The sequence below is a fragment of the Macaca thibetana genome, chromosome 12, assembly GCF_024542745.1.
Source record: "Macaca thibetana thibetana isolate TM-01 chromosome 12, ASM2454274v1, whole genome shotgun sequence".
Taxonomy (NCBI): domain Eukaryota; kingdom Metazoa; phylum Chordata; class Mammalia; order Primates; family Cercopithecidae; genus Macaca; species Macaca thibetana.
The window spans coordinates 46,893,579-46,909,857 of record NC_065589.1 but is presented as its reverse complement, the minus strand read 5'-3'; the positions used below and the strand labels follow the sequence as shown (position 1 = coordinate 46,909,857).

The 16,279-nt window shown below is 36.4% G+C and overlaps 1 protein-coding gene across 1 annotated transcript in view; it reads right to left on the bottom strand.

Annotated features, from left to right (window-relative positions):
• DNAH7 (dynein axonemal heavy chain 7) overlaps positions 1-16,279 on the bottom strand; it is a 341,486-nt gene that overhangs the window by 251,439 nt on the left and 73,768 nt on the right. Inside the window, 3 exon segments of the mRNA XM_050752319.1 lie at positions 7,737-7,815; positions 10,151-10,278; positions 11,024-11,296. Of these exon segments, the coding sequence (XP_050608276.1) occupies positions 7,737-7,815; positions 10,151-10,278; positions 11,024-11,296 (480 nt within the window).

Below are 16,279 nucleotides of genomic sequence, written 5' to 3'. Positions count from 1 at the left end.
AGGTATCCCTTAATGCAGATACAGAAGAAGTGACCACAAACTTAGATCACAACATTCAAGTCCCTTCAAATACCTGGAAAGTCTTCTCAAGAAGGACGGGTACAAACAAGGCCAGAATGCTAAGAGTACAATTCCTAACTCTTCAATGCCCAGACACCAGTGGACATCCACAAGCATCAAGACCGTCCAAGAAAACATAACCTCATCAAACAACCTAAATAAGGCACCAAAGAGATAAACCCAAAGAGACAGAGATATGTGACATTTCAGACAGGCAATTCAAAATACCTGTTTTCAGGCAACTTTGAAATTCAAGATAACTCCGAGAAGGAATTCAGAATCTCATCATATAAATTTAACAAGGAATCTGAAATAATTAAAAATAAGAAGAAATTCTGGGGTTGAAAATGCAATTGACATACCGAAGAATGCATCAGACTCTTAACAGCAGAGTTGATCAAACAGAAGAAAGAATTAGTGAGCCTGAAGATAGGCTATCTAAAAATACACAGAGGAGACAAAAGAAAAAAGGATAAAAAAAGAATGAAGTCATGTATAGGATCTGGAAAATAGCCTCAAAAGGGCAAATCTAAGAGTTATTGACCTTAAAGAAGAGGTAGAGAGAGCAATATAGGTAAAAGCGTATTCAAAAGGATAATAACAGAAAAGTTTCCAAACCTAGAGAAAAATATGAATATTTCTGAACAAGAAGGTTACAGAACACCACGCAGATTTGACCCAATAAAGACTACCTCAAAGCATTTAAAAACCAAACTCCCAAAGGTCAAAAATAAAGGATCCTAAAAACAGCAAGAGAAAATAACCCACAATGGAGCTCCAACACGTCTGACTGCAGACTTTTCAGTGAGAACCTTACCAGCCAGCAAAGAGTGGCATGACATGTTTAAAGTGCTGAAGGAAAAAGAACTTGTACCCTACAATAGTAAATCTGGTGAAAATATCCTTCAAACATAAAGGGGAAAGAAGAACTTTCCCAGACAAACAAAAGCTGAGGGATTTCATCAACACCAGACCTGTCCTACAGGGAATATTAAAAGGAGTTCTTCAATCTGAAAGCAAAGGACAATAATGGACAATAATAAATCATCTGAAGGTACAAAACTCATCAATTATGGTAAATAAACAGAAAAACACAGACTATTATAACACTGTAATTGTGGCATGTAAACTCTGTCTCTCTCTCTCTCTCTCTCTCTATATATATATATATATGTGTATATATATATGTTAAGTAGAAAGACAGAAAGATGAACTGGTAAAAAATAACTGCAACAACTTTTCCAGACAGATAGTACAATAAGATATAAGCAGAAACAACAAAATGTTAAAAAGCAGGGGGCTACAGTCAAAACATAGATTTTTAAATTAATTTTCTTTTTGCTTGCTTATTTGTTTATGCAATCAGTGTTGTCAACAATTTAAAATAATAAATTATAAGATATTATTTGCAAACTTTATGGTAACCTCAAATCAAAAAACATACAACAGACATGTGGAAAATGAAAAGCAGGAAGCTAAAACATACCACCAGAGAAAATCACCCTCACTAAAAGGAAGACAGAAAGGAGAAAAAGAAGGAAGAGAAGACTGCAAAACAACCAGAAAACAAATGACAAAATGGCAGGAGACTATCCTTACTTATCAATCAAAATTATCAGTAACAACAATAACATCAAATGTAAATGGACTAAACTCTCCAATCAAAAGACAGAGCCTTGCTGAAGGGATAATAAAACAAGACCCAGTGATCTTTCACCTACAAGAAACACACTTCACCTACAAAGACACACATAGCCTGGCAATAAAGAGATGGAAAAAAATATTCCATGCGAATGAAAACCAAAAGAGACCCGGAATAGCTACACTTATATCAGAAAAAGTAGATTTCAAGATAAAAGCTATTAAAAGAGACAAAGAAGGTCATTGTATAATGACACAGGGGCCAATTCAGCCAGAGGATATAACAATTGAAGATATATATGCACCCAACACTGGAGCACCAGGTATATTAAGCAAATATGATTAGGGCTAAAGAGAGACATAAACCTCAATACAATAATAACTGGAGACTTAAATACCCCATTTCAACATTCATACAAAGCATGTCATACAAAAAAAAAAAACCATATGCCATATGTCATACCAAAAAAGATCATTCATACAAAAAAATTAACAAAGAATCATCAGATTTAATCTGCACCATAGACCAAATGGACCTAACAGATATTTACAGAACATTTCATCCAATGGCTGCAGAATATACATCCTTCTCTGCAGCTTATGGATCATTCTCAAGGACAGGCCATATATTAGATGCCAAAACAAATCTTAAAACATTCAAAAAATTGAAATAATATCAAGCATAGTCTCTGACCACAATGGAATAAAACAAGAAATCAATAACAAGAGGAATTTTGGAAACTACACAAACAGATGGAAATTAAACAATATGCTCCTGAATGATTAGTGAGTCAATGAAGAAATTAGGAAGGAAACTGAAAAAATTTCTTGGAGGAAATGATAATGGAAATACAACATAACAAAACCTATGGGATACAGCAAAAGCATCACAAAGAGGGAATTTTATAGCTACAAGTGGCTAAATTAAAAGTAGAAAAACTTCAAATAACCCACTGATTTAAATAATTCTAAAAGCAAGCACAAATCAAACCCAAAATTAGTATAAGAAAATAATAAACATCAGAGCAGAAATAAATGAAATTGAAATAAAGAATACCAAAAAAATGAATTGAAAAGTTGGTTTTATGAAAAGCTAAACAACACTGACATACTTTTAGCCAGACGAAGAAAAAAAGAGAGAAGACTCAAATAAATAAAATCAGAGATGAAAAAGAAGACATGACAATCAAAACCACAGAAATTCAAAGGATCATTAGAGGCTACTACAGACAACTACATGCCAATAAATTGGAAAACCTAGAAGAAATGGACAAATTCCCAGACACATATAAACTACCGAGATTGAACCACAAAGAAATACAAAACCTGAACAGACCAACAGATAACAAAATCAAGTAAAAAGATCAAATCCATAATAAAAAGTGTCCCAACAAGGAAAAGCCCAAGACCTGATGCCTTCACTGCTGAATTCTACCAAACCTTCCTACTCAAACTAGCCAAAAAAAAAAAAAAAAAAAAAAAAAAAAAAAAAAAAAAAAAAACTAGAGGAGGGGTGCCATGGCTTGGCTGTCTCCTCACCCAAATCTCATCTTGAATTGTAGTTCCCATAATCGCCATGCATCATGGGAGGGACCCAGTGGGAGGTAATTGAATTACGGGGGCAGTTATCCTCAGGCTGTTCTGGTGATGAGTGAGTTCTCTCTCAAGAGATCTGATGGTTTTATAAGGGGCTTTTCCACCGTGCTTCATTCATTCTTTGCCTTCTTGCTGCCATGTTTGCTTTCCCTTCTGCCATGATTGTAAGTTTTCTGAGGCCTCCCCAGCCTTGCAGAACTGTGAGTCAATTAAACCTCTTTCCTTTATAAATCACCCAGTCTCAGTTATTTCTTCATATCAGCATGAGAACTAATGCAAAGAGGAAATACTTTCAAGCTAATTCTATGAGGCCAGTATTACTCTGACACCAAAACTAGACAAAGATACATCAAAAAAAGAGAAAACTTTAAGATAATATCTCTGATGAATATTGATGCAAAAGTCCTTGACAAAATACTAGCAAACTGAATTCAACCACACATTAAAAAGGCCATTCACCACGACCAGGTGGGATTTATCCCAGGGATGCAAGGATGATCCAACATATGCAAATTAATGTGATACATCATATCAACAGAATGAAAGATAGATTTCATATGACCATTTTGATTGATGCTAAAAAAGCATTTTATAAAATTCAGCATTGCTTTATGATAAAAACCCTCAAAAATTGTGCACAGGAGGACACAATAAAAATCACAGGACAGACTCACAGCCAGTATCATACTGAATGGGGAAAAACTGAAAGCTTTTCCTCTAAAATTTGGAACACAACAAGTATGCCAATTTTCACCACTGTGATTCAACACAGTACTGGAAATCCTAGCTAGAGCAATCAGATAAGAGAAAGAAGTAAAAGTCATCCAAATTAGAAAGAAAGAAGTCAAAGTATCCTTGTTTGCAGATAATATATTATATTTGAAAAATCCTACAGACTCCACCAAGAAACTATTAGAACTGATAAATTCGGTAAAGTTGCAGGATACAAAATTACATACAGAAATCAGTAGCATTTACATTTATGTATGCCAAAGGTGGGACAATCTGAAAGAGAAATCAAGAAAGTAATCCCATTTACAATAGCCACAAATAAAATTAAATACCCAGGATTAACCAAAGAAGTGAAAGATCTCTATAGTAAAAATTAAAACACAATGATGAAGGAAATTAAAGATGACACCAAAAACAGAAAGATATTCCATGTTCATAAATTAGAAGACTACAATATTGTTAAAATGTCCATACTACCCCCAAAGCAATGTCAATGTCAATAACATTCCTCAGAAATAGAAAAAAAAAAAATCTTAAAATTTATATGAAACCACAAAAAACTCAGAATAGCCAAAGCTTTCCAGAGCAAAAAGAACAAAACTGGAGGAATCACATTACCTGATTAGAAATTATACTACAGAGCTATAGTAACCAAAATAGCATGGTACTGGCAGAAAAACAGACACACAGACTATTGGAAGAGAATGGAGAATACAGAAACAAATTCATAAATCTACAGTGAACTCATTTTCGAGAAAACTGCCAAGAACATACCTTGGGACAAGGACAGTCTCTTCAATAAATGGTACTGAGCAAACTGGATATTAATATGCAGAAGAATGAAACTAGACCTCTGTATCTCAGCATATACAAAAATCAAATCAAAATGGATTAAAGACTTAAATCTAAGACCTCAAACTATGAAACTGCTGCAAGGAAACATTGGAGAAACTTTCCAGGAACTTGGACTGGGCAAATATTTCTTGAGTAATATCCCACAAGCACAGGCAAACAAAGCAAAATTGGACAAATGGGATCACATCCAGTTAAAAAGCTTCTGCATGGCAAAGGAAACAATCAACAACATGAGGAGACAACCCAGAGCATGGAAGAAAATATTTGCAAACTACCCATCTGATGAGGGATTAACAACCGGAACTATACTATTGCAGCACTATTCAAGGAGCTCAAACAACTCTATAGAAAAATCTCTAATAATCTGATGAAAAAGTTGGCAAATTATCTGAATAGATATTTCTCAAAAGAAGACATACAAATGGCAAACAGGCATATGGAAAGCTGCTCAACATCACTGATCATCAGAGAAATGCAAATCAAAACTACGATGACATATCATTTCACTCCAGTTAAAATGGCTTTTATCCAAAAGACAGGCAATAACAAAGGCTGCTGAGAATGCAGAGAAAAGGGAACCCTCTTACATTGGTGGTGGGAATGTAAATTAGTACAACCACTATGGAGAACAGTTTGGAGGTTTCCTGAAGAACTAAAACTAAAGCTACCATATGATCCAGCAATCCCACTGCTGGTATATACCCCAACAAAGGGAAATCAGTATATTGAAGAGATATCTGAACTCCCATGTTTCTTGCAGCGCTATTCACAATACCCAAGATTTGGAAGCAGTGTAAGTGTCCATCAACAGATGAATAGAAAAAGAAAATGTGGTACACAATGCAGTACTATTCAGTTACAAAAAAGAATGAGATTCTGTCATTAGCAATAACATGGATGGAACTGAAGGTCATTATGTGAAATAAGCCAGGCACAGAAAGACAAACGTTGCATGTTCTCACTTATTTGTGATAGCTAAAAATTAGAACAATTGAACTAATGGAGGTAGAGAATAGAAGGATGGCTACCAGAGTCTATAAGGGTAGTGGGTGGATGTGGGGGATGTGGTGATGGTTAGTGGGTACAAAAATATATTAATATTTTGAAAGAATGAAAAAGATCTAGTATTTGACAGCAGAACAGGATGACTATAGTCAATAATTTAATTGTACATTTTGAAATAGCTAAAAGTATATAATTGGATTGCTTGAAACACAAAGGATAGATGCTTGAGGTGCCGGATACTCCATTTACCCTGATGTGACTATTATGCATTGTAAGCCTACATCAAAATATCTCATATTCCCCATAAATATATACACCTACTATGTACCCATGAAAATTAAAAATAAAACAAAATTTAAAAGGATTTTTTGAATAATAGAAAATGAAAAAAATACCACAAAAACTTAATGTTATAAGCATGAAAAGTAAACAAGATGAAATGGCCATTAGCTAGTTGTTTAACATTATTTTATTTGCCATTAGGTGGTCTTCTGTATTAATCCATTTTGTGTTGCTATGAAGGAATGCCTGAGGCTGGGTACATTTATAAAGAAAATAAGATTTTTGGCTGACAGTTCTGCTGCCTGTACAAGAAGCATGGTGCCAGCATCTGCTTCTGGTCAGGGCCTCAGGAAGCTTTTACTCATGGTAGAAGGCAAAGGGTAATGTGACACATGGCAAAAGGGGGAGCAGAAGAGAAAGGAGGGGGTGCCAGCCTCTTTTTAATAATCAGATCTCAAGAAAACTAATCTAGCAAGAAGTCACTCATTACCATCAGGAAGGCACCAAGCTGTTCATGAGGGATCTACCAAAAACCTCCTATTAGGCCCCACCTCCAATACTGGGGATCATGTTTCAACATAAGATGTGGAGGGGACAAGCATTCAAACCTTATCAACTTCAAACATAGAAGTAACATGAGAAATGATGAAAGTGAGACTTACCTAATATTTTCAGTGTCACAAATTCTATGCACAAAATATACTTTAACAAACTACCACAGAAAAGCTTAATATAAACAAAATACAGCTTTTATAAAAAATAAAATGTCACTTAAGGCTTAAATATTTGTTAAAATAAATGAAAAGTGATTACACAGCTCAGGCTGCCCAGGACAGTCCTGGTTTGTGCCTGTTAGCATGGCAATAATTGTTGTGTGTTCTCAAAAATAACCTGATAGATAATTGCATTAATTGTTCCAATACTTCACTTCTCCAGTGTCAATGCCCTGTAGGGTCCTCTCAATCAGACTTGTTTTGGTCAATGAGATGTTAGCTAATGTGACACAAGCAGAGTCTTGAAAAGCACTTGTACAATTGAATTTGCTTGTATGTCTGTACCATGACATGAGAACACACCCAGATGAGCCTGCTCTATCTTGAGGGACAAGTAGAGCCAAGTCAACCTGCTGAAGGATAGTAGACTGGCCAACCCAACTGAGTGAGTGACCCTACAGGGTGACCCCATGGAGACCAGAAGAACCAAGCAGGAGCATCTAGCCTAAATTACCAAACTGCAAATTCATGAGCTAAGTATTTTGAAAGTCATTATTACTTTTTATTTATTATTATTATTATTTTTTGAGACAGAGTCTTGCTGTGTTGCCAGGCTGGAGTGCAGTGGCACAATCTCGACTCACTGCAACCTCTGCCTCCCAGGTTCAAGCAATTCTCCTGCCTCAGCCTCCCGAGTAGCTGGGACTATAGGCACACCCCAGCATGCCCAGCTAATTGAAAGTCGTTATTATTTTTAATCTGTCTTAACTTTTGGAGTGATTTATTACTCTACATTATTGTGTCAATAATTAATTGATACACACACAATTATGGAGAAGCTATAAAAAATACCTTCATTTCCATTAGTTCCGCTGTATTTGGAGGAGTGCTAAGAGCTTTTTCAGCTATCCTCTCAAATTCATCGCATAATCTGAAACACCAAGCAAAACCAATCTTACATATTTATGGTTAAATGTAATTCCAAAATATATTCCTGTATACTGTTTAAATATTCCATTGCATGAAAAATAAAAACTATAACTTAGCTATATGACATCTAATAATTAAAAGCAAATTTGCATACATTTACTTATCCAGTGCACATTTAATGATCTATTACATTTTCAACTATAATATTGTGACAGTGATACAAAATTGAATCAGATAGCATAATGGCCCTCAAGCAACTCACAATACAGTAAGGGAGATAGGACTGTGAACAATCATTTCCAACCTGAGCTTTAAGGGCTCTAATGGAGTTGAGATGGCACAAAGAAAGTAGTACAAAGGAAAGGAATGATTAACTATACTTAGAGGGATTGTTTAAAATAGGCCTGTGTGCTCAGAAACTTCCAGTAATATGCAAATATTTCCTACTGATTTGGGTTGCTGCCAATATAAATCATGAACTTATTTTGGCATAGAGAAAAAAAAGTAGCAAGAGCTAAGGGAGTTCAAATGAAATAAGCAGAACAATTCTTCAGTAAGATTGGCTGAAAGGTGAAGGAGACAGGAACAGCATGGGATAATGGGTTAAAGTCTGGGGCTGGGACATGAAAGAGGGCCTCCAACATGTTTGTAACCTTCAGAGAGAAAATCAACAGGTAAGAAGAGGTTCAAAATAAGGAATATAGAAGAGATGACTGAAGGAGCCAGGTTCAGAGGCTTTGAAAGCAATGGCGCTGAGCTCCTAGGCAGAGAGAAAAACTGAACGGTGCGACAGACTCCTGCCCTCTGAGTATGTGGAGACAGGCTTTCTGGAGAGGTGAGTCAAACCATGCAGGGGCAAGAATTAGAAGGCATTCATATCTAATGGCTCCTTTAATAGTCCTGATATGTCCTCTGTCCATCCTAGGGAGTCTGGTGAGAGGCAAGAGGCATAATTAGGAGACAATGGGAGAAAGTAGAACTGGCACAAGCTCCAAGAGCATTAAGAGGCAGGGGAAGTAGCTCTGAAATTAAAATAAATATTTCACCCAGCATGAACAGCAATAATGAGAAGACACTTTCACTATTCTTCCAGTTCTTTTAGAGGAAATGGTGCTTTAAGCTGAAAATATGATCTGGTTCCTAGATAAGGTACTCAAGTCCTAGTCCTCTTTCACACGGTGCCTTTATCCCCAGCCTTGCCTTTCACCTCTCTTCCCTCACGCTATGAAATCAATGCAAACCACTCCTAGTTCTTGGAATATACCCTGCCATTTTCACACCTCACTACCCTCTACATATTGTCTTCTTTTCCTGGAATTCTTTCACCCACACTGTACACCTGATGGACTCCCACTCATCCTTCAAAATAAAATTCACACGTCAGTTCCTCTTTGCAGCCTTCCCTGATTCTCCCCCTCCCCCAAACTCCATCTTGGGAGGAAATTAATTCTGTCCTCTCTGTTCTACCTTGTGGCTCATGACAGTATTTACTACATGGTACTGTAATCTACTGGTTTGTATGTCTATTTCTCCATCTACATTGTAACTTCCTTCAGCAGTTTTATTCACGTTTAGAGCCTTAGAGCCTAAGTGGCTAATCTTGTGCCTAACACAAGATAGGTAAATAAAACTTCCTTCAGGCTTCTTATACAGCTTGAAAGAAATATTTTTAATGATCTATTTTTTTCTCTGATACCATAATCATAAAATATATCCTGATTATTTGGAGTTTTTCACCCATGTAACTGATGCCAGTCGAGAGATTCCCAGAGCAACATTACACTTTTCTGCTTCTTGTCTTAAAGAAACAGCTATTCTGCTTTATACACTAGTATTCTGTGAGTTTTCTTCACATGGGTCAGTTTTCCCAAAAATCCCTAGGTTAGTCAGCAAATGAATTTCCAGATAAAAGAAAAAGTTACCATGGCCCTCAAGAGTAATTATAGGAAGATGAAGTTTCAAATGTGATGGTCCCTTAGGACCCGTAACAACTACTATGTAAATCTACTTTGAAACCCACTTTGCATATTGATTACACAAATATAAAACTCTGAAGTTAGATAATGTCCACTTCACTTGTGCAAAAGAAATACCAATACATTTTAATACCACCTTAACTCAGAAAATTGGGAAGGCATATTTGTGGTGAAAAAAATACTACTAATAATAATTACATCACAAAGTGACACTTAAACCCAAGTAGAAATAAGTTTAGCATAATCATTTCTTTTGGATCATTTATGACATTGCTCTAATCCATTATTTTAGTTGAGTGACAGCTGATTCTATTAAACATCCCCTCCCAAAAAATAAAAAAATCAGTATCACATAAATACCTTGTATTTACTTCCTGATGATCTCTGAACATTTTAGCTAGAAGTTTCCCACAAATAATATCTGCTCGCTTCACCAAAGCTCTGATTAATTCCTCACAGTGCATTTCAAACATTCCTAAACGAATAGTCTGCAAAAGATTAAAAGTTTAATCAACATAAGAAATAAAACAAATAGATTTTCATATTTTGCCATTCTCATAATTTTTATTTTTGTGTGATATAACAGGATTAAGATTTTTAAAAAACATATAATTCAGGGAGGGTTTTCTGAATAATACATTTGTATTATACAACTATCTTCTGGGTAAATATCCTTGAAAAGTTTATTATCTTGGAAACCAATTCAATCTCAGGACAATAATAGTAATAATTTTGGTGAATTGAATTACTATATTGCTAAATAAATAATGTAGGTTTCAAACGTTATAGTTGCTCTGTACAAAAAAAATGCATGTTCATGGTAGAAAATTTAGAAAATGTAAACAGGGACAAAAAAGAAAATTTTAAGTTACTGGTATTCTAAACAGAACCACATTTCGGTGTAATTACCATATTTTCCACAGGATTTATAAACATTAAGGCAAACATCAAATAGGTTCTTGGAATTGTAGGGACAGGGCAAATTATATAAAATACCTGTCAGAGTTGTGGTAGCAGAGTCTCAGCTACATGAACACAAGAACTGCATTTTGCCTAGCTTCTTATACCCAGGGCTTACCACAATGCTGGAGACACATCAGAAGCTCCATAAGTATTTTTCCTGTTGATGGTAATGTTCTAATTCTTTCACTGTGTTCTAAAAATACACCCTAATGAAACTGGGGAAAAGATACCAGAGAGAGATAACAGTTGTACAAAACTGGAGTTATTTACCTTTATGGATGTGTATTGTATTTCCTCTATTAGTTTCTGGTATTTGCGAATTTCATCTATTATTTTTTCATAACTATGATTTTCTGCGAGGAAGTTATCAACATCTTGCTCAGCTTTTCTGGTAATTAAAAAGTCATACTTGTCATAGAGTCTGAGGTGCTCGGTGGGTGCCACACTCTCTTTCATAATAACTTCCTTGATCTTTTCTTTGTGAGCATCTACAATTTCATTCAGAATTATGGGCTTCAAGGTTGTTGGTTTAGACTTACTTTCCTAAACAAGGGGGTAAAAATAATAGTATCTAAAATATCTTAAAGTAACTATATCATTTATCTTTGTACAAATGCCAATCTTACAATATTTCCTGTCTTTTTATTCACAAGGTTGTTTTAATTGTTCAATCTCTAATCTATAGAAAGAGATTAGACTAATTGCAGCAGTGTTTTAAAATTTAGGGTTCATACAATTTTTTGTTTTCTTTAAGGCTACCTAGTTGTGTTTTGTTTTTCTGTATGGATGAAAGAACAGTCACTTGAAAATATATACAAAATAATATTTAGAATAAAAAAAACAGAAAACATGCATTTTTAAGTTTTCTTTTTAATTGACATCATTATACATATTTATGGAATACAATGTGATGCTTTGACACATGTATACATTGTGTATTGATCAAATCAACGTAATTCGTAAATCCATCACCTCAAACATTTCTCATTTCTTTGTAGTAAAAACATTCAAAATCCTCCCTTCTACCTATTTTGAGATATATAATGCACTATTGTTAACTACAGTTACCCTAATGTGCAATAGAACACCAGAACTTATTCCTCCCATCTAACTGTAACTTTGTACCCAATTACCAACCTGTCCCCATCTCCCCCATTCCTTGCTACCCTTCCTAGCCTCTGGTAACCACTATTCTACCTTTTTATTTCTAAGAGATTAATTTTCTCAGATTCAACATATAAGTGAGATCATTCAGTTTTTGTCTTTCTGTGTGGCTTATTTCACTTAACATAATGCCCTCCAGGGTCGTTCACATAATTGCAAATGACAGGATTCCTTCTTTTTAATAGCTGAATAGTATTCTACTCTGTGTGTGTGTGTGTGTGTGTATCACATTTTATCCATTCATCCACAGATGGACACTTAAGTCAATTCCATATCTCGGTTATTATGAATACAGATGTAATAAACATGGGAATGCAGATACCTCAACATACTGATTTCCTTTCCTTTAGCATATACACCCAACAGCGGGATTGCTGTATCATACGGTACAAAAATTTGTACTACCTGCAATTTTTTGAGGAATCTCCTTACTGTTTTCTATACTGGCTGCACTAGTTTACATTCCCACCAACAGTGTGCATGGGTTCCCTTTTCTCTACATCCTTGTGAACACATCATCCTTTGTCTTTTCAAAAATAGCTATTCTAACTAGAGTGAGGTGACATCTCATTGTGGTTTCTATTTGTATTTATCTGATAATTCGAGATGTAGAATAGTTTTTAATATACCTGTTGGCCATCTATTTGTATATCTTCTTGTGATAAATGTCTTAGGTTTTCCATCAATAAATACAATTATTTGTGGTTTTGCTATTGAGTTCCTTTTATATTCTGAATATTAACCTGTCAGACATTGATATAGTTTGAATATATGTCCCCGCCAAATCTCCTGTTGAATTGTAATCCCCAGTGTTGCAGGTCGGGCCTGGTGGGAGGTGTCTGGGTCATGGGAGTGGATTCCTCATGGTTTGGTTCTGCCCTTGCCATAGCAAACAAGTTCTCATGAGATCTGATCATTTAAAAGCGTGTGGTAACTCTCCACCCCAGTCTCTCTCGCTCCTGCTCCTGCCATGTGAGACACCTGTTCCCACTTCACCTTTCATCATGTCCATAAGCTTCCTGAGGCCTCCCCAGAAACAGATGCAAGCACTATGCTTACCATACAGCTTGCAGCATCATAAGCCAATTAAACCTCTTTTCTTATAAATTATCCAGTCTCAGGTATCTCTTTATAGCAATGCAAGAATTACCTGTCACAGATGTACAGTTTGCAAATTTTTTATCCCATTATGTGTGCTCTTTATTCATTGCTTCCTTTGTGCAGAAACTTTTTGGTTTGATGTTATCCCATTTGTCAATTTTTATTTTTGTTGCCTGTGTTTTTGAGGTCTTATCCAAAAAATCCCTGTCCAGATCAATGTTATAAAGCATTTCTCCTATATTTCCTTCTAGTAGTTTCATAGTTTTGAGTGTTACGTTTAGGTCTTTAATCCACTTTGAGGTGATTTTTATATATGGTGAGAGACAGGGGTCTAGTTTGATTTTTCTGTATGTGGATATCCAATTTTTCCAGCACCATTTATTGAAGAGGCTATCCCTTTCCCAACGTATGCTCTTGGTGCCTTTGACAAAAATCAGTTACTGGCTGGACATGGTGGCTCACACTTGTAATCTCAGCACTTTGGGAGGCCAAGGCAGGCAGATCACTTGAGCCCAGGTGTTTAAGACCAGTCTGAGCAACATGGTGAAACCCCATCTCCACAAATAACACAAAAAATTTGTGGTAGTGTAAATCTGTAGTCCCAGCTACTCCAAAGGTACTGAGGTGAGAGAATCACCTGAGCCCAGGAGATCAAGGCTGCAGCGAGCCATGACCATACCACTCCACTCCAACCTGGGCAACAGAGTAAGATCCTGTCTTGAAAAAAAAAGTTACTGTAGAAGTGTAGATTTATTTCTAGGTTATGCTGTTCCATTGGTCTATGTGTTTGTTTTTATGCCAGTACTATGATGTTTTGGTTACTATAGCTTTGTAGTGTACGTGTGTGTGCGTATATATATATTTAAATATGTAAAATTATTTTATTGATACTTTACCATACATTTTTTCAAATTACACCCATTTGAAGTGATCACAGCTAGGGAACAGGTCACCCCGTAACAAATCTATTGACGAAATTCATCATAAAAGCTTTTTCTTGGTTGTTTTGTACATTACATTACATATTTTCTTTTTCAAACTAGCATACAACACAAAGCTAAACTGACTCATAGTTTGCCTACTCCCAATATTGGGAGAAATATTTCCTTTCTACCAAATCATGTACCCTGTAGGAAAATAAATTCCTGCATGCTGACAATTGCCACCCAACTTTCTCTGCAAGGAACCTTCCTTCAAATCCCTCCTTCTCATACACAAGAGTTGTCATGCACATAGTGAATTCTTATTTTCTTTTTCCTGAAAGCTTAAGCTGTAAATACTGCAATTTTATTTACAGATCTACACATAAACAAAAGTGAAAACAAGAACCACAACAAAAACAAAACAAAATAACAAAAAAAATTACAAACCAGCTAGAAAATATTCTGGCAGTGTTTACAAATTAGTTGCTACTTTTGTACAAAATTGCTAAGCAATAAAAATGTGAGAAAACTACATATCAACTTCAATAAAACAAGTGCTATGCACAACCCTGTACATACAAACACACACCTAACACTGCCATGCTAATGTGTTGCCCTTTATACATTTTATTTTCTGAGGCTCATGCAGTCATAATTTGCACACTTGTAACTTTCAGCCATATAATATGTGAGCTTTAATAGCAGCAACCGATGGTACCAGGAAACCTGCATACTTAGAACTTAAAGTAATGCAAAAACTGTGGTACTTACTAACTCACTCTGTGTGCTCAGATACTAAGTCAAAAAGAAAATGACTAATGCAAGAATACAGTATGAACATCTAATTAATGTACACCAGTTAAGCCCAGCAACTGGAAAAATCTTTTTTCCTTTTTTTTTCTTTTTTTTTTTGAGACGGAATCTCCCTCTGTCGCCCAGGCTGGAGTGCTGTGGCCGGATCTCAGCTTACTGCAAGCTCCGCCTCCCGGGTTCCCGCCATTCTCCTGCCTCAGCCTCCCGAGTAGCTGGGACTACAGGCGCCCGCCACCTCGCCCGGCTAGTTTTTTGTATTTTTTAGTAGAGACAGGGTTTCACCGTGTTAGCCAGGATGGTCTCGATCTCCTGACCTCGTGATCTGCCCGTCTCGGCCTCCCAAAGTGCTGGGATTACAGGCTTGAGCCACCGCGCCCGGCCCTGGAAAAATCTTATACATGAAGAAACTTTTAAGATTTACTAGGATTCCTTTAGTTTTTAAAACAATAAATATGGCATTACCTTCCAAAAATTTCAACAAAACACACAATAACCTAGCCAGGTGAGTTCGGTCTTTAGACGTTGGAAAAAATCAGCTTTCTGCAGCTGGTAAAGATAATTACACAAAGCTGAACCAGATGACATAGATATGGGAAATGGGGAAAAGCTTGACATAAATGGTTTCCCAAAAAGGAAAAAAAACCACAGTGCATTTCCAGTAGACAACACAAAGCTCCCTCTCCCTCCCCCACCCCCATGCTTCCTCTCAGACCACACCGATGTTTTGTACCAAGTCCAGTGTGTGTGAAGGGAGGAGACCACAGATGGAAGCTGAAGAAGAAATAGGCAGATAGTCTTCACCTTTGTTTTTTTCCCAAACATACACCCATGCATACCCACACAAAGAGTTTAAAGCACTAGTGTCATATGTCTCGACCCCAAAACCACTTTGCATATTGTAGAAATCTACCTGGAATAAACTGGCTGGGACTTTTGTGTTTGGTTTGTTTGTTTGTTTTTATTTCCTAAGGGATATTTTCAATTCAATTAAGCATGTATGAGTCGAGTGCCTACTGTGTGCCTGCCACTGAGTCAGGCACATAGCATTTCAATTTAACTGTTCATTTTGAGGTTTGTTCTTTATCTGACTCCCTCATTCCCACAGTCCTTAGTACCCAAAAAATGGATTGAAGATACTGTGCTGTATTCTCAGTGGGAGATGGCCATTGCCTCCTGCCAATGGGAAAGCTATTTTTCAACATAACTGGTAGGATTTGCAGCTGACACAAACCCTCCAACTTGGGACACCATTCCTAAAGAGTAAAGCGGGAAATGCTCTGGCATTCTTTTGCTCCGTTTTCTACATCCTGGCTTTCCATGGTCCAACTCATTCCTTCATAGAGGAAGGGGAACATGGTCTAGCCAGAATGATTACAGTCCCTGACACAGTGGGAGCCCCCTGTTCCTGCCAGCTTAAGAAAATCCTACTCACACAATAGGGATGTCGTTCTCCCTAGAGACCTCTCCAGCTGACCCCATCCTGAGAAGTTGTCTCCGAGTGCAGCATTAAGAGAGTCCTTTCCCA